This window comes from Lissotriton vulgaris, chromosome 5, assembly GCF_964263255.1.
Source record: "Lissotriton vulgaris chromosome 5, aLisVul1.2, whole genome shotgun sequence".
Classification (NCBI taxonomy): Eukaryota; Metazoa; Chordata; class Amphibia; order Caudata; family Salamandridae; genus Lissotriton; species Lissotriton vulgaris.
In genome coordinates, this window is record NC_141693.1 from 330814753 (window position 1) to 330839101 (window position 24349).

The following is a 24349-nucleotide window of genomic DNA, read 5'->3' on the forward strand; positions in this document are numbered from 1 at the left end:
ATCCCCCTGCATCCTTCCCACAGGAAGTACCTCAGATTCACGATTCAAGACCAGCACTACCAGTTCAGGGTTCTGCCTTTCGGGGTCACCACAGCGCCAAGAGTCTTTACGAAGTGCCTGGCGACTGTGGCGGCGCATCTACGACGCCAGAACGTCCACGTATATCCCTATCTGGACGACTGGCTCATTCAGGCAAAGTCAGAACAGCAGTGCGCCGACCACGTGTCCCGCACCATTCATCTCCTGCACGATCTGGGATTCTCGCGGAACTATCCAAAATCCTATCTCCAACCCGCCCATATACGGCAGTATCTGGGCGCGACAATAGACACTCTGGCAGCCACTGCGCAGCCAAATTCAGTGAGAATCGCCAGTATCCAAACGCTGATCCAACGATTCAGACCTCAGCACTCGCTTCCAGCGAAGGTGTTCATGCAGTTGATAGGCATGATGGCCTCCTGCATCTCCATCGTCCCGCACGCGAGACTACATATGCGTCCGCTTCAGGAGTGCCTAGCACGTCAGTGGACTCAGGCTCATGGGCAACTTACAGACCTAGTGTTGGTAAGCGGTCGGGCGTACAACTCTCTGCATTGGTGGAATCCACAAAACCTTTGCAAGGGCCGACCGTTCCAGGAGCCTGTGCCACAGATTATCCTGACAACGGACGCTTCTCTCCAGGTATGGGGAGCGCATGTACTCCACTACACAGTGTATGGACTATGGACACTACAGCAAAGGAAGATGCACATCAACGTTTTGGAACTGATTGCAATCTTCATGGCCTTGAAGGCATTCAAAGTACATCTGTGCAACAAGGTCGTGTTGATCCGGACGGACAACATGACGGCCATGTACTACATTCAGAAACAGGGGGGCACACACTCTCCGCAGCTGTCTCATCTGGCTCAGAGCATGTGGAAGTGGGCCATTCAGAGGAACATCTTCCTCATGGCAGAGCATCTCCCGGGCAAGGACAACCAGATGGCGGACCTGCTCAGCAGGCACAGCCACCAAATGCACAAGTGGGAGATACATCCATCAGTACTCCAACCGTACTTCCAAAAGTGGGGTCATCCAGAGATAGACCTGTTCGCCACAAAGGAGAACGCAAAATGCCAAAGCTTCGCCGCCAGGTTCCCATACCCGCAATCGCAGGGCAATGCGATGTGGATGAACTGGTCAGGCAGATTTGCGTACGCTTTTCCCCCAGCACCTCTGATACCGCTGGTGGCACGCAAACTCAGGCAGCACTCGATGACTCTCATCCTGGTTGCTCCAACGTGGGCTCGCCAACCATGGTACACCACGTTTCTGGAACTCTCCGTGGTACCGCATCAAAGGCTTCATCTCACTCCCAGCCTTCTGACGCAGAGCCATGGCGACATTCAGCACCCAGATCCGCAACAGCTCAACCTGGCGATCTGGCTCCTGAAGTCCTAGAGTTTGGCTATCTCAATCTTCCCCCCGATTGCATGGACATCATTCGGGAGGCAAGGAAGCCCACTACTAGAGCTTGCTATGCGGCTAAATGGAAGCGGTTTGTCATTTACTGTGTAAACCACGATATTGACCCGCTAGATGCTTCCATTCAGAACATCATTTGTTACCTGTTCCACCTGTACCAATGTAATTTGGCGTATTCTTCCATCCGCATTCACTTGTCTGCAATGGCAGCATACCTCCAGAATAGTCCACACCTATCACTTTTTAAGGTCCCTGCTATTAAGGCTTTTCTGGAAGGACTCAAAAGGGTCATTCCACCACGGACACCACCAGCTCCGGAATGGAACCTCAATGTGGTTCTTACAAGGCTGATGGGTCCTCCCTTTGAGCCACTGCACTCTTGTGAGCTTCAGTTTCTGACTTGGAAGGTTGCTTTCTTAGTAGCAATTACATCGCTATGGAGGGTTAGTGAGTTGCAGGCGCTCACCATCCAAGAACCTTTCTTCCAAGTACACGCTAACAGGGTGGTGCTCCTCACTAACCCTAAATTCTTACCCAAGGTTGTATCTCAATTCCACATGAACCAGACAATTGAGTTGCCAGTGTTTTTTCAAAACCCAGAGTCGCTGGCGGAGCGGATGCTCCACACCCTTGACATTAAAAGAGCCTTAATGTACTACATTGACAGGACAAAAGATTTTCGTAAGACCAAGCAACTTTTCGTTGCATTTGCCTCACACCACAAGGGAAACGCTATCTCCAAAGCTGGGATCGCTAGGTGGACCGTGAAATGCATTCAGATCTGTTACGCTAAGGCTAAACGCACTCTCACAATTCCACCAAGAGCCCACTCCACCAGAAAGTTGGGGGCCTCTATGGCTTTCCTAGGTAACATTCCCTTAGAAGATATTTGTAGAGCAGCCACATGGTCTACCACACATACTTTCACTAAACATTACTGTGTAGACGTGCACTCCAAACAGCAGGCAGTTGTTGGTCAGGCTGTTCTCAAAACACTTTTTCAGACTGCTGCAGCTGGCACGGGCGGCCGCCAATAATGGGAGGACTGCTATGTATTCTATGCACAGATATGAATTCAGCAGCCCACATGCCTCGAACTGCAAATGCTACTTACCAGTATGCATCTGTTCTTGGCATGTAGGGCTGCTGACATTCATATCGCCCACCCTCCTCCCCGGCGCCTGTAGCAGCTGCAGTCTTCATACATATATATATATATATATATATATATATATATATATATATACTCGTAGCATGGGCATCACTCACATACTTCACTCCATCTCTGCCAATGGCTAAAAACAATCTGGGGATGGAGGCGATGCCCATGCGCACTGTAGTCCAGGGGAGGAGCCACCCATCTCGTGATACTTCGAAGACTCTTCCAGGACAACAATGTGCAATCATCCGGACCCAACACTAGGCGGCGATCTATGCACAGATATGAATGTCAGCAGCCCTACATGCCAAGAACAGATGCATACTGGTAAGTAGCATTTGCAATACGCCATGTTGTATCCTGCACGTCTTAGGATAGGACCCCCGTCGGACAACAAAATCTTCGCCTCCCCTAAAGCGGCCATGGACTATGCAAAAAAACAGAAAAAACGCAAAAGGGACTCGAATGGGCAACACGATGGGGAGGAAGACCGGCAGGAAGAGGTGGCTTAGGATGTTGTAGTGTTGCTGCTGCTCCTACAATACAGAATTGGTTTCCTGATTTATCGCACGTTGCCTAAGTTGCTGCTTGTTTATGCTACCCTTACCTTAGGCGAGACGACCCCTAGATCATGGATAGACATGCCTGGAAATGTTGATACCTACTATATTCTGTGGCCCACGCCTATGACGCTTGACAGCATCGGGAACTATTGAGTGGGCCTCATGTGCTACAGGAATTATCGAGGCCTTACATGGTTGTTGCGGGCGAGGGGGGTGTGTTCTAATGCTACATTGCCTGACTGTGACATGTTCTAAGCATAATGGAAGCTTTGCTGCAGCACAACTAGGAGGGTTGGAGCCTCTATGGCGGTATACCGATTATTGATTGCTGGCTGATTTTCCTATTGCTATGTAGCTGGGGTGGGTGGGATGGGATTGTTAAATGGTGAGTACGGTCTGCACTCTCGTTAGTTCTCTGACGGGAGTTGTGTGCCGCTGCGCCCCCTCGTATGGGAGATCCCCACACACATTTGTATGCACTGTTGGGTTTTGTAGGGGGGGGGGGAAGGGGACGGCTTTGGCAGGTTGGGGTTTCTGAAGTGGGTGGAGGGAGGATTGAGGATTCTTTGAATTTTGGGGCAGGGTTGCTGTATTTCCTGGTCTGCGGTGGGAGGTTCGGGTGGTCTGAAGGGCATTTGGGACATTGTTGGTTAATGTACTGCTTGACTTGCAAGGCAGTTTTTGGCGATATTCGATTGCTGATTGGTGAGTACCAGGTCATTGGGAGGTGTTTGGGATGTGGCTGCTGGCTCTGGGGTATATTGTACGCCTGGAAGTATGGATAGGGGGGGTAAACTTTCTTGTATTACTTGGAATGTTAGGGGATTGAATCGACCGTAGAAGACTAGACAGATGCTGGCGTTCCTGAATAGGCATGGGGCACAAGTGGTTTTCCTTCAGGAAACGCACCTTCGGGGGAGGGCGGCGGAAATTGTGGGTAAGCAGTGGGCGAGTGTCAGGCTGGCGACAGCCTATTCCTCTTATGCACGTGGAGTTATGATCTTAATTTAAAAAAATGTACCTTTTGACGTGCTCCATGAAGAGGTCGACCAGGATGGTCGGTATATCATTATACATGGTAAATTATGTGGGACACTGGTCACCCTCCTTAATGTCTACGGGCCAAATGTGGATGACCCTGACTTCTATGTTAAACTTTGGAACAAAATTTACATGCTCCCCCCATCAGCTGTACTCTGTGGTGGAGATTTGAATGTCACACTAGATATAGAGTTGGACAAAAAACAGGATAGGCCTTGTGTGCGCAAGAGAGCTGCTGATGCGGTTTGTGAGGGTATGCATGGCCTAGGGTTGGTGGATGCTTAGCGATTGAGACACCCTGGCGGGCAGGAGGGAACCTGCTACACGTCGGCGCACGACACATGGTCGAGATTAGATTATTGGCTGGTGACTCGTGATGTGAGTGTATGGGTAATAGATGTGGAACATCTACCTCGCACGATCTCTGATCATGCGCCGGTTCGCCTGGTGGTGCAATTGCCGTCACATACGCCGGCTCCTTTCACTTGGCGTCTATCGCCGGGCACGTTGTCTGATCAGGTACTGCGCGAGCGGCTGCGACTGATCATTGAGGAGTTCTTTGAAAAGAATGCGGGATCTGTTGACAATATGAGTACAGTGTGGGAGGCATTTAAGGTGACAATACGAGGGGTGTGCATTGGCCTCCAGTCGGGAGTGCTTATGTCATTGAGAGATTCCATGTCCAGGTTGGAGAGAGAATTGGTAGTGCTGGAACGACAGTTGGAAAAATGTTCGGAGGAAACGTTATTGGTAGAAATTAGATCGAAAGTTACCGAATATAACGAGCTGGCGGATCAAGAGGTGAAGTTCCTGTCCAAACACACTTGAGCAAGATATTATGGCGAAGGGGGCAGGCCAGGGAAAGGACTGGCGGACCGTGTAAGGGACCCCTGGGCACGACACTGCACTGTGCAGGAAATAGAGGACGGGGAGAATGTCGTGACTAGCACGGATGGTATTCTGGCTTGCTTTACGAAATACTACACACAGATGTATGAGCACAGAGAGACAGCGGATGAGGAGGAAATAGCTCGGTACTTTGAGGACATAGCTTTGGTATGGCTATCGAGGGGGCAACAGGAATTCCTTATGCATCATATCACAGAGGGGGAGTTTAGGGATGCGATAGCCGCTCTCCCAAATGGCAAAGCAGCTGGCACAGACGGTTTGCCCTCTGAATTTTATAAAGAATACATTGATCTGTTGCTTCCACACTTGGCGATGGTGCTGGAGGAAGCGGTGGACCGGGGTCAGCTACCGACTACAATGAGGGAGTCACTACTAGTAGCATTGCCTAAGCCAGGCAAGCACCCAAATAAATGTGAATCATACCGCCCTCTTTCCCTCATGAATACTGATGTCAAAATAATAGCTAAGGTTTTGGCTACTAGGCTGTGGTTACTCCTCCCAGTCATGGTGTTGCCGGACCAATCAGGATTCATACCTCTCCGGTGTACCACCCACAATCTGCGGGCTCTATTTGCGGTGTTACATCTGCTTAAGCCGGAGTTGGCTGCGGTAACTGTCATGCTTGACGCTGCTAAGGCCTTTGACTCGGTTGCGTGGCGGTATATGATAGCCATACTGCACCGGATGGGGGTGCCTTTCTTCTTTACGTCCCTGATAACTCTTCTGTATACCAATCCCATAGCGAGAGTAAGGGTCAATGGTCATGTCTCAAGCCCATTTCCGGTTCAGAGGGGAACGAGACAGGGCTGTCCTCTTTCGCCTTTGCGATTTGCTAGTGTGATGGAACCACTGGCCTGTATCTTGAGGCAGAGGTATGCGGAGGCGGCTTTGAAGTTCCCTCTCAGGTCGTTGGCGGTGTCCATGTATGCTGATGACATGGTCCTCTATGTGCGTGAACCTGCTCTATATCTTGAGGCTATACTCCGAGAGTTTATCAGATTTGGTCGTCACTCCGGTCTGACCATCAACTGGGACAAATCTGTTATGCTACCCCTCACGGATGCTACTCTTGCATTTCCCTTGGAATTCCCGTTAGAATGGGCGACGGACTCAGTGCGTTATCTGGGTATCTGGATGCATTGAGACAGCCAAGAAATTAGAAGGGCTAACTATGGAGTGGCTATCTCTACGTTGGAGGATCAGGTGGCGCGTTGGACTCGACTCCCTCTCACTTTGGCAGATCGAGTGTCTCTAATTAAAATGGTAGGATTGCCGAAATTCCTATATCTTTTTGTCAACATTCCTCTTCCGCTAAAGTCACACTTTTTTGCCAGGCTACGATCCTTGTTGATTACTTTAACCTGGGGTGGTAAGAAGCCGCGAGTGACCTGGGATGTGTTGACTAAGCCATACGAGTTGGGGGGGTTTTGCTATACCAGATATGAAACTATATTATTTGTGTGCACAAGCACATTTTGCAGCCTACTGGCTATCTGCTCCTCCATATACCCCGCATGTGGCGCTTGAGGCCAGTGCTGTTCTGCCAAATCCGCTGAGGGCCATGATAGTCAACGACCATTCAGTGTTTGACAAAGGGGAGGTGGACACGGTGCAATCCACAGCTAACGCCTGGCGGGAACTGGGCAGGCGAGCGGCCAGGTTGCCATTGTATGCACCTGCTATGCCGCTTCTCTATCACTCGGAAATCTCGGTGTCGGGCGAAATTGGGGGCTTACAGGTGCTACAAGGGGCTGGGCTACATACTATGGGGGATCTGCTCCCCGGGGCCTCGTTCCTCTCCTTACAGACTATGACGGACCGCTCTGCTAATACAGTTATGTCTACATTCATATATGCCAGACTTAGAGCTGCCATTCATGCCCTATACCCTACGTATCCGGAAGAGCCGTTGGCACTCGGTGCCTTGCAATTGCTTTATACTACTACGGACAGGGTTAAGCTGCTTTCTAAACTGTACCGAGCTGCACAAGAGGATGAGGGGGGAGGTGCGGTACTAGCCAGGGCTAGATGGGACAGGTGTCTTCCAGAACCACTAAGCGATGATGAATGGACCGAGTGCTGTTCCATGACTGGGGGATATGTGGCCAATGGCAATTTTCGTCTTCATTATAAATTTGTGCATCAGTGGTACTACACACCGGTCCAGCTGGTTCGGTATGGTCTTCGTGCGAATGCCCAGTGTGTCCGGTGTGGTGAGGATGATGCTGACTTTGTGCACCTGGCCTGGGGGTGTTCACGTGTGTATGCCTTCTGGGAGGCTGTGTCTGAGGCACTAACTGCCATGACGTCGACTGAGGTTGTGTTGGATGTACGCCTGTCCCTCCTGGGAATAGCCTCTGGAATACCTGCGAAAATGCGACGTTTAATTGTGTTGGCGTTAGTTAGCTAAACGAAGAGTCGCTATGGTGTGGGGGGGGAGAAGAGCACTTGATATCCAACTGTGGCTGACCGACATGGCTTATTGCAGAGATCAACTGAATTGTTACTATGAGGGACTGCCGGCGAAGTCGAGACCGCGAGACATTTGGGCCCCATATACAAAGTATATGCTTTCCCTAGCTGATGACGACAGCACTGGAAATGGGAGTGGAGGATCGTTGGAAGGAGGGGGAGGATCTGAGTGATTGCTTAAAACAAAAGTAACTGTCATGTGAAATGCTTGGTGTGAGCTGCCCTTACGTCTGGATATGGAAGGTCTCTTAGGACTTGACTATTTTTCACAGTAGACATTCCTTTTGTCAAGCCGATGATTACTGAGCGATGATGGGAATAGACTTCAAGGACTACATGGCCTGTTTGCTCGCTTTCTTGCAATTCAAAGGGTTGAGTATATTTTCACCATTCTGCCTTAAAGACACTGTGTGCTCACTGTGACCAGGACCAGGGTAGACCGGGTGGGAGTTGGGGGTTGGTGTTGTTTGAATTTGTAAATAAAATACAAAATGAGACCGAGATTCCATAATGGTGTTACAGCTGCAGTATTAACAATGAACCTAGAACGCTGACTATTAATGATTTTGTGAACTTTTCCATGTTATATACTCTTGCTGAAGATTATTGCTTACGGGTTCTGTAACATTGGCTATTATACTGGTTGCGGCCGGCCCTACCAGTGGGTTGTAGGCACACTGCTGTGTATGTGTTTTATGTGCACTAAAGGTCTACCAAAAAAAAAAAGCATTTTGAGTATAGGCACTGGGAGTTTGTCATTACGATCTCCACAGCACCAGTATGACTCCACGGAAAACTGGGAGGTTTGATGCCAAATTTCTCAGCACATTAAATCCACACCGATGCCAGTATGACCCTTAATGTATAATGCACTCAGAAGGCATCTTTAAAATGCTGCCTGAAAAACGACCAGCCCTGGTGTGGTTCCTGACTGGCTACCAGCCATCTGCCACCACCAGACAGGTTTCTGGAACCCTGAGTAGAGATCCCCCGCACTCTGGCTCCTGAAACAAAGCCCATCCTGAGCAGAGGCGGCATGCCTCTTCCCCAGTATAAGCGGGATCCACGAAGGGGCAGCTTAAAAGGCATGCCACCTTTGTTAGCTACCCCCAGCCTTTTGCTGCTCTCAGCAACTGGCCTCCACTGGTTCTAATCTTCCCTTTGGGTGTGAGAATCGGCAGGAAACCTAGCCAGGAAGGGAGGTGTGCCCACTTTTGCCAACCCCACCCCTCAGGTAGGAGAGGCGAAGTGAAGCACACATCTCAATCCCCTCTATCTTGAAGATGAGGGGACTCTCCCCACCAGGAAGAGGCCTATGACCCCTCCCCCTGGAGGGTGGCATAATAGGGGATGTAGACACCCCAGGGAAGGGACCCATTGGTCCCGACTTGCACAACCCTGTAACTCCCCTAAATCTAGTATTTAGGGGGCACCCCTGAACCTTGCCTCTTCAGATTCAACAAGGAGGAGGACTGAAGGGCCGTGCTGCAGTGAAGAGGACTGCGACAATTACTTTTGCCCCAGCCCTACCAGCCTGTCTCCTGCTTCGGAACCCCTGGAAGCCGAACCCGGCATGCCCTGCACCCTACAGCCTTCAGAAACCTCAGGGACCTGTCCTGCCTTCAAAGGCAGACTCTGATTTCCTGTGGACACTGCATTTGTTCAACAACCAGCACCAGCCACTGGATCGGGATGGAACCGTGTGTCTGCAACCACTCTGCACCCGTCGCCACGGCCCGGGTCAGAGTGGCCCAACACTACAGAGAAGTCCCCCCAGCGATACTGAGTTAGGATCCAGTGTTGGGTGACCTCTGCCGATCTTCATCTCGATTTCTGCAGCCTCAACTTGAAGGGTCCCCGACCGTATCTAGATCTGGTGAGACAACCCGACACAAAGACACCATTGCACCCACAGTCCCCTGGCCTTCGGTTCGGGTGCCTGGCCAATGGTGTCTGTGTCCAGCAGCCCTCCAACCTCACCTTCCAGTCACTCTGTCTCTTCTCCAAGCCTCCTGTTCCGAGCCTGCAGTATTTCTTCGTGGCCGACATGCTGCATTGAGTTGCATTGGGATCCCACTGCCACTTTGGGCACTGCAGCCTGCCGCCAGAGTGCCGCTGGGGGTGCGCTTTTGGTACCTACTTGTGACCCCACTTGTGCCTACTTTTGATCCCTGGACCCTGACCCAGAAACCGCAGGTACCTACCTGTGACTGGTGCTCTTCAGAGTACCCCCTGTCTCCATAGCGCTGCATTGGGCCCCACCCTCTCCTTTGACTTCTGTACCTGGCCACCCCTGTGCTTCTGAGGGTGCACTCTTTACTTACCTGACCCCTGCCCTGGGTAAGTGCTACCAGCCCAAGACTGAACTTCAAAACGGAGTACTTACCTGTAAGTCACAAACCTGGTTTTCCTCCATAGGAATACATTGAACTGTAACATTACATTGCATTGCATATCTTTTGTCTTTGCAAAGTCTAAAAACTGTACTTTATTGAGTTACAGAGAGATTTCTTTGAACTGTATTTTACTGCATTTACAAAACCATATCACATTCTTGAAAAGTATTGCCAGTTTTACAAACTGTAAAACTTACCTGCACTTAGTGATTCTTGGTTCTAGTAATAAAACAACAAAGTAACTACTTTTTATTCCAACAAATGGTCTGAATTCAGTCTTTGAGTATATGACATTATTTTTTGCCAGAGTGTGTACAATAAATGCTTAACACGAACGTCTGATAAGCATACCTGCACAGCCGAGCTACCTTTAAATTGAGTAAGGTTCTATCTACTTGTTCGAGGCATGTGGGCTGCTGAATTCATATCTGTGCATAGATCGCCGCCTAGTTATTGGGTCCGGATGATCACACATTGTTGTCCTGGAAGAGTCTTCGAAGTATCACGAGATAGGTGGCTCCTCCCCTGGACTACAGTGCGCATGGACATCGACTTCATCCTCAGATTGTTTTTTTCCGCCATTGGGTTCGGATGTAAATTGGTTCACTAGTCAGAATCGATAAAAAAACTTTCTTAGGGCCAAAAGGTCTTTAGTTTTATTCGTCGGTGTAGTCTTGCGTTCGGTTCCTGATTCTTCCTGCTCGGTTAAACCGAGCCGGATTCCAGAGAACCGCGTGCTTTCGGCACGGAGGGCCCAGTCGACGCCACAGACCCTATCGACTGATCATCATGGAACGGAGCCCGTTCAAAAGATGTCCCGTGTGCAACTCCAAGTATCCCCACATCGACGTCCACCCGGTGTGCAACAAGTGTCTGTCGCCGGATCATGATGAAGCCAGTTGCATGGCTTGTTCCAGTTTCAGATCCAAGAAGACGATTAAGCATCGACGGGCTGCGCGCCAGGAGGCCCAGCAAACTGCACCGGCGCCTGTGGACATCTTCGATGCCGGGGATGATGAGGGAGCTGACCGGGAAGTTGGTGAAAACCTGTCGAATCCCGCGTCGGAGGTCGACTATAACTACGACGCGGACGCTGAAATGTTCGAAGCGGAAGAAGTCGTCGACGAGGTAGGAGACGACGGCGGGGACTTTGGGGCCATGGAAGATAGCTCGAGTGAAGAGCTAACTCAAACTGACATTGGGGCCGTAACGCTTCAAAAGGCTCAGGTCGAGGGATCGCCACTAGGCCTTACCCAAGATCTTACAATGGGTTCTACGGCCCCGCCTTCGGGCTCTGCTACGGACATTACTATTGAGCCGCACCCTGCAAAATCGAAACCGAAAGTAAAACCAACGGTCTCGACGCAAGCGAAAGCACTGGTGCCCCCCTTGAAACCGAAAGTGCGCATTACTTTGGTCGGATCGAAGGCCTCGGAGCCGTCGGCACCGACGAAGCTGAAGGGTGTTGTCGATCCGAAGACACAGGTCAAGGGCGTCGAGACGAAGTCTGCCACGCCGAAGACAAAGGTCAAGGTGGTCGAGCCAAGTAAATCGGCGCCGAAGACGGTAGACACCAACAAAGGACTCGGTGATCCGAAGGTTCTCGAGACTCTGCGTCAACAAGACCAGGCCAAGAGCGGCGCAACCCACGAGTCCACGACTAGTGGTGCCTCGAAGGATCCCGTCGACTCGGAGCGGCCGTCCGCCGCTTTCTCCAAACATGTGGCGGACTCCCTAAAGCGCATCAAGGAGAAGGCCTCGACTGTCAGCCAGAAAGATCCTCCACCTTCGAAGCCGGTCGAGAAACCTCACAAAGCGTTGACGCCCATTCACTTCATGTTGCCGCCGAAAGTGGCGCCGAAGGCTTTCACCCCTAGGATGGGCGCCAGCGTGCCCGAGAAGGTGCCCTCGGTGCCGAAGTCGACAACAGTGGTCCCAACCTTAAAGCATCGACAATCTTCGTTGGAAGAACAACAAAAACACTTTATCGATGCCGAAACGGGCAGACTTTCCCTCCATAAACGGAAAATTGCCCCGGAACAGCCAATGGAGTCCTACAAAATTCCTTTAAAGAAAAAGGATTCCACTTCAACTCCTGTTCTTGTGGAACCACTTTCTCCACATGGCCATGATGTCTCACCCACTTACTCTGACGTGGACGCTGGGGAAGGTGATGAGTACAGCTATCCTGTCTACACAGACCCTGAAGATACCAATGAACCCTGGGCAGCAGGTGCTGACCCAGGTGATCCTCACTCTGCCCCAGACACTCAACTCTATGCTGTGAAAACGTCACCTACGGAGGATTCAGCGGCGTTTAATGCCCTCATTGAACGGGCGGCTAAAAATCATGACGTCCAGCTCCATGCTGACTCCATTGAAGTGGACTTTCTTTTTGACACCTTTTCCGTCTCAGAGAGAACTGTCAAGACTCTGCCTATGTTGAAGGGTGTCTTAAAACATGCTGGGGAGATCTTTAAAGAGCCTACCAGAGCCAGGGTGATAAACCCTAGGATTGAGAAGAAGTATAAACCAGCGCCTACTGACCCTACTTACATCAAGGGACAGTTACCTTTGGACTCTCTTGTTGTTTCAAATGCCTGGAAGAGGGCTAATTCTCAAACAACGGGTGATGCTCCTCCCCCAGATAAAGAATCTAAGGTGTTTGAGGCATCAGGGAAAAGGGTGGCAGCTCAAGCGGCCAATATCTGGCGCATTTCAAATACACAAGCACTTCTAGCGAGGTATGACAGGGCACACTGGAGACCCTGTTGCAGCACCTGCCAGACGAATACAAGGAGGCAGCTGAGATGCTCATCCAAGAGGGGAAGCTAATATCCAATGCTTCTATTAAATGTGCACTGGACGCGGCTGACACCGCGGCCAGAGCTGTCAACACTAGCGTCATGCTGAGACGACATGCCTGGCTCAGAATCTCAGGATTTAAGCCAGAGATACAGACCACCATTCTTAATCAGACAGTAAACCCTGATCATCTGTTTGGCCCAGAGGTGGACACCACCTTGGAAAAGATAAAGAAGGACACTGAAACTGCTAAGTCCATGGGGGCCTTGCAGCACCAGCAATTCAGGGGTGGTTCTTTTCGTCGCTCAAGCACTAGAGGTGTTTCCAGAGGCCAGCTCTCCCAAACCACGTAGTACTATAAAGGCAACACGCAGTCCACATACACCAAACAAAGTCGAGGTGGATATCGTGGAAACAGCGCCAAAGGCAGGGGTTGTGGAAACAACAACTCCAGATCCTCTGCCACCAACAAACAGTGACGCCTTGTCACTGCCCCCCGACCACGCAACACCGGTCGGGGGGAGACTTCAACAGTTCCTGCCAGTCTGGAAATCCATCACCACAGACAGGTGGGTCACACAGCTCATACAGTACGGTTATTGTCTGGAGTTAACATCCACTCCACCCAACATGCCCCCAAGACACCGTCCTATGTCCGACAAGCACTTGCACTTATTGCAGCAGGAGGTCATCGTCATGCTGCAAAAAGGGGCTATCGAGCTCGTGCCTGTGGAAGAAAGAGGCACAGGAGTTTACCCACTGTACTTCTTGATTACAAAAAAGGACGGGTCCCTCAGACCCATACTGGACCTCAGACCCCCCAATCAGTACATTGTATCGGAGCACTTTCATATGTTGACCCTGCAGCAAGTACTCCCGTTGCTCAGTCAGGGGGATTTTCTCGCAACTTTAGACCTAAAGGATGCGTATTTTCACATTCCGCGGCACCCGTCACACAAAAAATACCTCTGGTTCACCATTTAAAACCAACATTACCAGTTCAAGGTTTTGCCTTTCGGGGTCACCACGGCACCCAGGGTGTTTACGAAGTGCCTGGCGACGGTGGCGGCGCACCTAAGGAGACAAAACATTCATCTCTACCCTTATCTGGACGACTGGCTCATCCAGGCAAAGTCAGCCCAGCAGTGTGCCGCCCACATGTCCCACACCATTCACCTTCTTCATGATCTGGGATTCTCACTGAATTACCCAAAGTCCCACCTGCAACCCGCCCACATACGGCAGTATCTGGGTGCGACGATAAACACTCTGGCAGGCACAGCACAGCCAAATTCAGTGAGGGTCAACAGCATTCAATCGCTGATGTAAAGATTCAGACCTCAACACTTGCTTCCAGCGCGAGTGTTCATGCAGTTGATCGGCATGATGGCCTCCTGCATCTCCATAGTCCCGCACGCGAGACTACATATGTGTCCGCTTCAGGAGTGCTTAGCACGTCAGTGGACTCAGGCTCATGGGCAACTAACAGACCTAGTGTTGGTGAGCGGTCGGGCATACAACTCTCTGCATTGGTGGAATCCACAAAACCTTTGCAAGGGACGACCGTTCCAAGAGCCTGTGCCACAGATCATCCTGACTACGGACGCTTCTCTCCAGGGATGGGGAGCTCATGTACTCCATTACACTGTGCAGGGACTATGGACACCACAGCAAAGGAAGATGCACATCAATGTTCTGGAACTGATGGCGATCTTCATGGCACTAAAAGCCTTCAAAGTACATCTGTGCAGCAAGATCGTGTTGATCCGGACGGACAACATGACGGCCATGTACTACATTCAGAAGCAGGGAGGAACACACTCTCCACAGCTGTCTCATCTGGCTAAGAGCATGTTGAAGTGGGCCATTCAGAGAAACATCTTCCTCATGGCAGAACACCTCCCAGGCAAAGACTAACAGATGGCGGACCTGCTCAGCAGGTACAGCCACCAAATGCACGAGTGGGAGATACATCCATCGGTACTCCACCCATACTTCCAAATGTGGGGTCATCCAGAGATAGACCTGTTCGCCACAAAGGAGAACGCAAAATGCCGAAGCTTTGCCGACAGGTTTCCACACCCACAGTCGCAAGGCAATGCGATATGGATGAACTGGTCAGGCAAATTTGCGTACGCTTTTCCCCCAGCACCTCTAATACCGCTGGTGGCACGCAAGCTGAAGCAGCACTCGATGACTCTCATCCTGGTTGCTCCAACGTGGGCTCGCCAACCATGGTACACCACGTTTCTGGAACTGTCCGTGGTACCGCATCAAAGGCTGCGCCTCACACCCAGGCTTTTGACGCAGAGCCATGGTCGGGCGCCAGGTCGCCAGGTCGGGCGCCATTTTGGTAGTCCCGGATCCCGGCTGGACTCGAGTTAGCGGTCCAGCTCGGGGAGTGGCTTGGCCTTTAAATAGTATAGGGGCTGGTGTGACTGTGCGTTTGCTCAGGGTGGTGGCAGCACCTTGTTAGAGCGCTCGGATCTGTGTGGCAGACTGCGAGGGTATTCTCTTCTGTCACGCGCCTCACGCTGGACTTTTCTCCTGATTTTTAATCATTTTTAAAAACACCCCCAATTGATTGTCAATTTGTGCTGTGTGTGTTTTAAACCCCTACCTGCTGTTCCTCTGTGTGCGTGAGCGTTTTACCGGTCCCCCTGGGCCCCGGTCCACCGCGGCTTGCCAGTGCCGATTGTAGTGGAGGGCCAGGTCGGGCGCCATTTTGGTAGTCCCGGATCCCGGCTGGACTCGAGTTAGCGGTCCAGCTCGGGGAGGGGCTTGGCCTTTAAATAGTATAGGGGCTGGTGTGACTGTGCGTTTGCTCAGGGTGGTGGCAGCACCTTGTTAGAGCGCTCGGATCTGTGTGGCAGACTGCGAGGGTATTCTCTTCTGTCACGCGCCTCACGCTGGACTTTTCTCCTGATTTTTAATCATTTTTAAAAACACCCCCAATTGATTGTCAATTTGTGCTGTGTGTGTTTTAAACCCCTACCTGCTGTTCCGCTGTGTGCGTGAGCGTTTTACCGGTCCCCCTGGGCCCCGGTCCACCGCGGCTTGCCAGTGCCGATTGTAGTGGAGGGCCAGGTCGGGCGCCATTTTGGTAGTCCCGGATCCCGGCTGGACTCGAGTTAGCGGTCCAGCTCGGGGAGGGGCTTGGCCTTTAAATAGTATAGGGGCTGGTGTGACTGTGCGTTTGCTCAGGGTGGTGGCAGCACCTTGTTAGAGCGCTCGGATCTGTGTGGCAGACTGCGAGGGTATTCTCTTCTGTCACGCGCCTCACGCTGGACTTTTCTCCTGATTTTTAATCATTTTTAAATACACCCCCAATTGATTGTCAATTTGTGCTGTGTGTGTTTTAAACCCCTACCTGCTGTTCCGCTGTGTGCGTGAGCGTTTTACCGGTCCCCCTGGGCCCCGGTCCACCGCGGCTTGCCAGTGCCGATTGTAGTGGAGGGCCAGGTCGGGCGCCATTTTGGTAGTCCCGGATCCCGGTTGGACTCGAGTTAGCGGTCCAGCTCGGGGAGGGGCTTGGCCTTTAAATAGCGATGTGCCCTCGAGCGCGCAGCGGTCGCGCGCAGCGGGCACGCCGACTGCGCGCCGAAGGAGCGCCAAAGGAGGGCCCGTCTGTGCCCGTCCGTGCCCCGGACGGGCTCAGGGCCAGTCACCCTGCCCGGCCTCCTTTTGTGCTAGCTAGCTCTGCGACGCTGCAATACTCTCGCGCGGATCTTCTGAGACTTGCTCCTCATAGCAAGGGCTCGCCGTGCTCGCGCGCTAACCTAGCTAATGCTCTGGGAAGATGTACTACATGTGCATTCCAGCCCCAACCCTCTCCCGCTCCACGTTCAGCCAGCAATGCCGCCACTACCTACATCAGGGCGGGACTGATCAATGCCAGATCGGCAGTGAAGCATGCGGCTGCTATCTTTGAATTACTTTCAGATGGCCAACTGGAGCTGTTGTTCCTTACGGAGACTTGGCTGACTTGTACCTCCGCTCCTAGCGTTGAACTCGCGATCCCCAGGGGGTTCAAGATAGCTAGAGCGGACCGCCCCCTGGGTAGAGGGGGCGGACTAGCTGTGGTGTTCAAGGAGGGATGGAGCTTTGAAACTGAGCCTCTCACTGAGAACCTAGGGGGTGAGGTTCTCCATTTCTCCATCAAAACCTCTCCCCACTTCACCTTAGGTGGATCTTTGATCTACAGGCCCCCAGGCTCAGCCACCCAATTCCTCAACTCATTAGAAGAACACTTGGTCCCACGGGCACTAGGCTTTCCTAAGTTCCTTTTGGTCGGGGATCTAAATGTTCACATGGATACCCCCGATTCCTCCGAAGCTCGTAGGCTCGGGGAAATTCTGGAGCTTGCCCAGCTAGTACAATGGGTGTCTGGGCCTACGCATGTGGGTGGCCACTTACTTGACCTGGTATGTACGAATTTCCCCATTCAGCCAGTGTCGGTGGAAAAAACATCCTGGTCTGATCATGACCTGGTCCGGTTTAGCTGGGAGTTGGCTGAGTCCAGCCCCCCGCCCCTCACCTGTCATCGTCAAAATATTAATTTACCTGCGTTTAGACTTGCCCTGTCTAACACTCGCCCACATCTCAAGGGATGTTTGGACGACGTAGTGGGGGAGTTCAATGATTGGATAGGGCAGGCGGCGACTGCTTCTACTAAACAAACAGTGCTGACCAGAGCCAGACGCGCGCCCTCCCAACCCTGGTTCTCCCCAGAATTAAGAGAGCTGAAGCTGGGCTGTAAGAAACTAGAACGCGTATGGAGGAGAGAGTATAGCCCCGAGGCCAAATCCGCCCTTCGACTTGCTCAAAAAAACTATTATGGGGCCATTAGGGTCGCTAAAGGTCTCTATTATGCCGGGCGCATCAACAAGGCCAACAACAACAGCAGAGAGATCTTTGCGATCGTCAAAAGCTTTGTGTCCCCTGTGGCGGAAGCCATGGCCCTCCCGTCCTCTGCACAATGGTGTGAGGAGCTGTCTACTTTTTTCATAACTAAAATAGCGAAGATCCAGCGAGGCCTTTTAGAGGCACTTCCCGCTGATCGCTCTGCAGCCGGTCCCTGGTCACCTTCTCCCGCACTCCCTGTGCACCAACTTACCACCTTCGCACAGGTTTTGGAAGAGGATGTTCTCCGTCTTCTCCAGTCCCTTAAATCGGGCTCTCCTGTCGACCCATGCCCTGCCCGAGTGCTCTCGGAGGTGGCGGAGACTGTCTGCAGTGAGATCACGCAATTGGTGAATCTTTCTTTGACCGCTGGCGTGGTCCCCCAGGTGTGGAAACACGCTAAACTCCTCCCACTCCTGAAAAAACCAGGACTAGATGTGTCGGTCCCGGGAAACTATCGACCCATCTCCCTCTTGCCTGCTCTCACAAAAATCTGTGAGAAGGCTGCTCTTCTACAAATGGAGAGCTTTGTGGAAACATCTAATGCCCTCCACCCGGCCCAATCGGGCTTTAGGGCTGCCTATAGCACCGAGACGGCCCTGGTGGAGATGTCTGAAGCCATCCGGGAGTGTCTTGATGGAGGTGGCAGAGCGGTCCTAATTTTATTGGACCTCTCTGCCGCTTTCGATACTGTTCCCTATGATCTCCTTCTTGGCCGGCTGTCTGACATTGGTATTGGGGGAGTGGTGCTCGATTGGCTTTCTTCTTTTTTATCAGATAGGACCCAGCAGGTTTGGATGCCTCCACATGCTTCGGAGCAAAGACCTTTACTTACAGGGGTCCCGCAGGGGTCCACACTTAGCCCCCTTCTGTTCAATGTATACATCACACCTTTGGTATACTTGGCTGAACAGTTCGGGGCTAAAATTGTAGGGTATGCTGATGACACCCAGCTGTTGTTTACCTGGCCAGATGACAACCTGGACACATCTACTGTTCATCTATGCCTGTCCTCAGTATTTCGCTGGTTAACACAGGCCCAGCTGAAGTGCAATGAGGACAAGTCCGAGGTGCTCTTTTACGGCTCCTTTCCCCCCTCATTCAAGAGCACACTCTGGCCCCCAAACATTCCTGGCCCAACAGAGATGGGGAGACCTGCAAAAAATCTGGGTATTTGGTTTACGGAGGATCTCAGATTTGAGTACCATATCAAAAAACTCACTGGCACTTGTTTTGCCACTCTGAAAATGCTCCGCAAATTTTTCCCCTTGCTCCCCAGGGAGGCCAGAGAGTCGGTTGCCAGAGCTCTCATACTGGCCCGCCTTGATTATGCCAATGCACTGTTTAGTGGCATTCCGGCATACCTGGTCAACCGCCTCCAAATTGTTCAGAATGCGGCTGTACGCCTATTATTTAACATCCCTAGGTGGAAGAGCGTGCGCACGGAGCTGCGCTCGCTTCACTGGCTTCCAGTAATACAACGCATTCGGTTTAAAGCCTTGGTGCTGGCGTTTCGCGCAATTCATGACCAAGGCCCTTTCTATCTGAAGAGAAGATTCACTAAGTACATCCCGGCACGCACTCTGCGTTCTGCCTCATTGTTCAAACTGTCTCTTCCTCGCTTCAAACGCGCCAGACTGGGTGGTATGTCACTGTCGGTGGTGGTGGCTCGGGCCTGGAATGCCCTCCCTTTCCATCTTCGCTCCATGCCGACAGTAACTGCTTTTAAAAAACATCTGAAAACCCACCTATTTGCGAGTGCAGGTTAGGAGAATTCTCTTGCTGTCTTGTTCTTTGCCGCTTTGATCCTTTCCCCGCGCCAGGATACTCACAAGTAACAGAGCGCGCTACAAAACGGTTTATAACATAACATAACATAACATGGCGACATTCAGCATCCAGATCCGCAACAGCTCAACCTGGCGATCTGTCTCCTGAGGTCTTAGAGTTTGGCTACCTCAACTTACCTCCTGACTGTATGGAGGAGGCAAGGAAGCCCACCACCAGAGCATGCTATGCGGCGAAGGGGAAGCGGTTTGTCATTTATTGTGCAGGCCACAACATTAACCAGCTGGATGCATCTATTCAAAACATCATTTGTTATCTCTTACATTTGTACAAATGTAATCTGGCCTATGCTTCCATTCGCATACATTTATCCGCAATGGCTGCTTACCTCCAAAATAGACAGCACCTCTCACTTTTCAGGGTGCCTGCCATTAAAGCCTCTCTGGAAGGACTCAAACGAGTCATTCCTCCGCGGACGCCACCAGCTCCGGAGTGGAACCTCAATGTGGTCCTCACCAGGCAGATGGGTCCCCCTTTTGAACCACTGCATTCCTGCGAGCTTCAATTCTTGACATGGAAAGTGGCTTTCCTTATAGCGATTACGTCGCTATGACGAGTTAGTGAACTCCAGGCATTAACTATCCAAGAGCCATTTATTCAAATTCATTCTAACAGGGTGGTGCTTCGCACTACCCCTAAATTCCTTCCTAAGGTAGTGTCTCAGTTCCATATCAACCAGACTATAGAACTACCTGTGTTCTTCCAAAATCCAGAGTCACTGGCGGAGAGAATGCTCCACACACGTGACGTCAAAAGGGCCCTAATGTATTACATTGATAGGACCAAGGATTTTAGGAAGACTAAACAACTTTGTTGCCTTTGCGCCACAACACAAAGGTAACCCCATTTCCAAGGCTGGTATAGCCAGGTGGATCGTTAAATGTATTCAGATCTGCTATCTGAAAGCCCAGCGCACTCTCACTATTCCACCACAGGCCCACTCCACCCGAAAGTTAGGGGCCTCCATGGCTTTCCTTGGAAATATTCCTTTGGAAGACATATGTAGAGCAGCCACATGGTCTACCACACACACATTTACAAAACATTACTGTGTTGATGTGCACTCCAAACAGCAGGCAGCTGTAGGGCAGGCTGTTCTAAAAACACTTTTCCAAACTGCTGCAGCTGGCACGGGCGGCCGCCGTTAATGGAGGGACTGCTATGTGTTCTATGCACAGATATGAATTCAGCAGCCCACATGCCTCGAACCGAACATGCTACTTACCAGTATGCGTCTGTTCTTGGCATGTAGGGCTGCTGACATTCCTATCGCCCGCCCACCTCCCCGGCGCCTGTTGCAGCTGCGGCATTCACACATACTTCTAGCATGGTCATCATTCACTTAGTTTCACTCCATCTTGGCCACAATGGCTAAAAACAATCTGAGGATGGAGTCGATGCCCATGCGCACTGTAGTCCAGGGGAGGAGCCACCTATCTCGTGCTACTTTGAAGACTCTTCCAGGACAACAATGTGCGATCATCCGGACCCAACACTAGGTGGCGATCTATGCACAGATATGAATTTCAGCAGCCCTACATGCCAAGAATAGATGCATACTGGTAAGTAGCATATTCGATACCTCTACCATACCTTTAGGGACTTCCTGGACTCTGTGCACACTATCCATCTTTTTAGTATAGTATGTATAGAGACAGCTTCCTGCAGCGAGTAATTGCTACTTTTCAGGTACCCTTAAATGCTGCCCTCTTATGTAATTCTGTTTTTGTGTGGTGATGTGACCTGTTTTAGCATGTTAGTGATGTTTCTTTTTTTCCTGCTCAGGTGGTGGCATATGGCTTGGACATTTACCAGACCCGGGTTTACCCATCCAAGCAGTTTGATGTCTTGAAGGATGACTACGACTACATCCTCATCAGTAGCGTCCTCTTTGGACTTATCTTTGCTACAATGATCACAAAACGATTGGCCCAGGTCAAGTTGCTGAATCGAGCTTGGCGGTAGAAACGTGCAAAGGTGCAGGAGAGAGCGGAGGAATGCAGCCATAGGAAATATTTCTAAAATGTGATGCAGCATTCCTCGCTAATAGGAGACAAGAACAGAAAAAGCAGCTCTTGTTGTCGACCCCCCACCTCTGCCAAGCATCTCTTCCTGTTAACAGCCTGGGGAAAGAATTTCAGTGCCATGAAGAATGTACTCAAGGGGCTGAGTTTCACAAGCATGCTTGAAAGCATGGGAGATTCTGTGTTCAAGATTGTCCCCTTCCTGCTGTGTCCACCCTGAAAACTACAAGTCTTACACTGTGTGGATGAGGATGTGATTTCATCAGGTCTCTACATTATGATGTCATAAAAAACCATGTAAAATGGCTGATGCTCTGCAGTGACCATGTACGGTAAATCCGTAGGCCCCAAGGGTGCGAGGCTACGACGATTCAAAGCTGGGGTTTTTGCTGCTCTTGGATGTTGTAAGCAACCACTAAGGACCTAAATGGCAGCCATATTCCAAAACATGGATGACAATTACTATATTTTCGAGGGGCTGTTCTTATTATTTATTTGGAAGTTCTTTAACTTTCAGCTTTTATTTTTTACATCCACTTCTGCAAACTATCGGCCCACAAATTGTTTCTACAGGGACATGGCAATGGAAGGGTATTTAAATTGGGGTGGGGGGGGGGGGGTACTAAAGAGTGCATTTGAAGAAAGTCTTTAAGGTAATGTGTTTATTTTTTCCTGGGGCATGCCTCGTCCGATATCACGGAATTGGGTAAGAGTATTAAAGATCTGAAGAACTGCCAAAAGATGTTGCATGCCAGGTGTGTGTCTTCTCTATTTGGGCTAATCCTCTTGGAAAGAGATTGGTTGAGACCTCATCTCAACGACAAGCAAGATTATCATCTTTACATATTCTATGCCTATGCACTCTCCACTTCTTGGTGGACGTGAATCTCTTAATTCGACCACATGTGAAATTATTATCTTTACAAACACCTTCCATTGAAATAGACTTTTATACTCCGCACCATGTTCATGTGGTTTGGTTGAAGATATTGCTGTAAATAACTCTTGAAATATGTTTTTTGCTATCTGTGATCTTGAAGATTCAGATCAAGAACAAGTGGGAATAAATTAAAAGCTTAATTCTGATTTAAACTGCCTGTGTGAACAAAGTTTTTAGCTTTGGTGTGTTTGCCCTACCTTCCCAATACCACATTGCGAACAGTATTGGGTGGTGTGGGAAGTAGGGAATAGAGATTGTACTGGGTAATAGGTTTCCAGTGTGTGTAACTGATTATATAGTTGCACAAAACAGCCTTGGTTTGTTGATGTGCCTTCAATGGCTTTTGAATCAGAACTTTGGCTTAAGTTTAAATTCACTCCTTAAAACTTATTCTGGAGTGGTGAATACAGGGCACCAATGTCTGAGTGGCATCCCTACAGTGGTTTAGTAGTGCTGACCTTCACTGAGAGAATACAGCAAATACATGTGTACAATAAGATGATCTTATCATTTTGTGCAAGGTACTCCCTTATTTCTAATAGCTCAAACTCTTGTAAATGTTAGATCTATTCAAAGAAGCGGCCTCCATTGTCCTGGGCTGCTTGGAAAGTTAAAGCGCGCATGGTGCGCTGAATGTTGCAGGAAAGCATGTTGTGCCTGCAGTAGGAGAAACTCATTATAAAGAAAATAGTCCTTAGACTAAAAAAGACGTACTGTGTAACAACCAAAGTAAAAGGGCCAGTCCTCATGGGAGGTTATAAATAAAGACAAGGCAGTCTTAAGGAGGGACTAACAAGCCTATTAACGAATCAGTAGCCAGTATTTACAAAGGGCAATGACACAACCTAGTGAAAAATCTGTGCGGGGCTTCAATTCCATACTCCAATACAGCGTGCCTCAGAGCAGCGCATGCGGTGGCCAGGCTCGACCTAAAAACTTTGTATGCCTTGGAGAGAAAGAGGCCTCGAGGAAACGGGGTGAGCTTAGCTTTAAGGAGTGGGCCTACAGTTAGTCTGTCTTTAAGAAAACAAGGTATGCCTAATGCCTGCCGTTGGTATTGTCTGGCTGTGCTTCAGAAACTTCTAATCTAGTGGGTTAATTTGCTCCTTTGTTTCCTCTCAGCTGTTAAGGAGTCTGTCGGCTCTATTGTGTCGATGCCAAACAGTGTTTCGGTGCGGGCAGGATATTACCCACACAGTGTGGCGAGGGTGCTCAACCGTCAGCCAAGGGTTTCTGTGATACAAATGAATTTACCTAGGGTGTCTCGTCTGCTAAAATGAAAAGGGAATCGGAATGAACAAGGTATATAGTTGTATCCGAGTAACAAAGTGCACGTTTTCTGATAACCCAATAATAGCCATGATGCTGCATGAGGCACTCAGCCCCAAGTTGCTCCCAGAGCTTGACCTCTTTTAGGAAATGTCAGGTTTTCAAATAATTTGAAGTCAAAAGTGGTGAAATTAAATTGGAAGGGCAAAGATTAACACGCCATTCACATTTTGTTCTTAAAGTAGACTTCAGGCATATAGGTTATTTCCTTACTGTAGATCATATGCAGCGCCAACCACACACAGCTGATTAATTGAACGATTGAAATAAGGAAAGGGCCATTTTTGTAATTAGGACAGGGGGATCATCGGGCTCGTCAAATGTTTTGTGGTTAGTTAGGACATCGTTCATAAAAATAAATGTCCTACCAAGACTACTTTAGTCATTCGAATCCCTCTAGGTGAAAAGTCTCCTCTGGTACATGGTTGACATAGACCGTTTGAGAACGAAAATTGTACATGATCAGGAAACCAGTGTCTGTGTCCAAAAACAAC

The 24349-nt window shown here is 50.2% G+C and overlaps 1 protein-coding gene across 1 annotated transcript in view; it reads left to right on the forward strand.

The window, feature by feature from the left end:
• The window catches only part of EMC1 (ER membrane protein complex subunit 1), a 307425-nt gene extending 284747 nt beyond the window's left edge, over positions 1 to 22678 (forward strand). The window contains exon 23 of the mRNA XM_086921577.1: positions 21348 to 22678. Coding sequence (XP_086777703.1) covers positions 21348 to 21527 — 180 coding nt within the window. The 3' untranslated portion in view covers positions 21528 to 22678. The remainder of the gene's footprint in view (positions 1 to 21347) is intronic.
• Positions 22679 to 24349: the final 1671 nt, after the last annotated feature.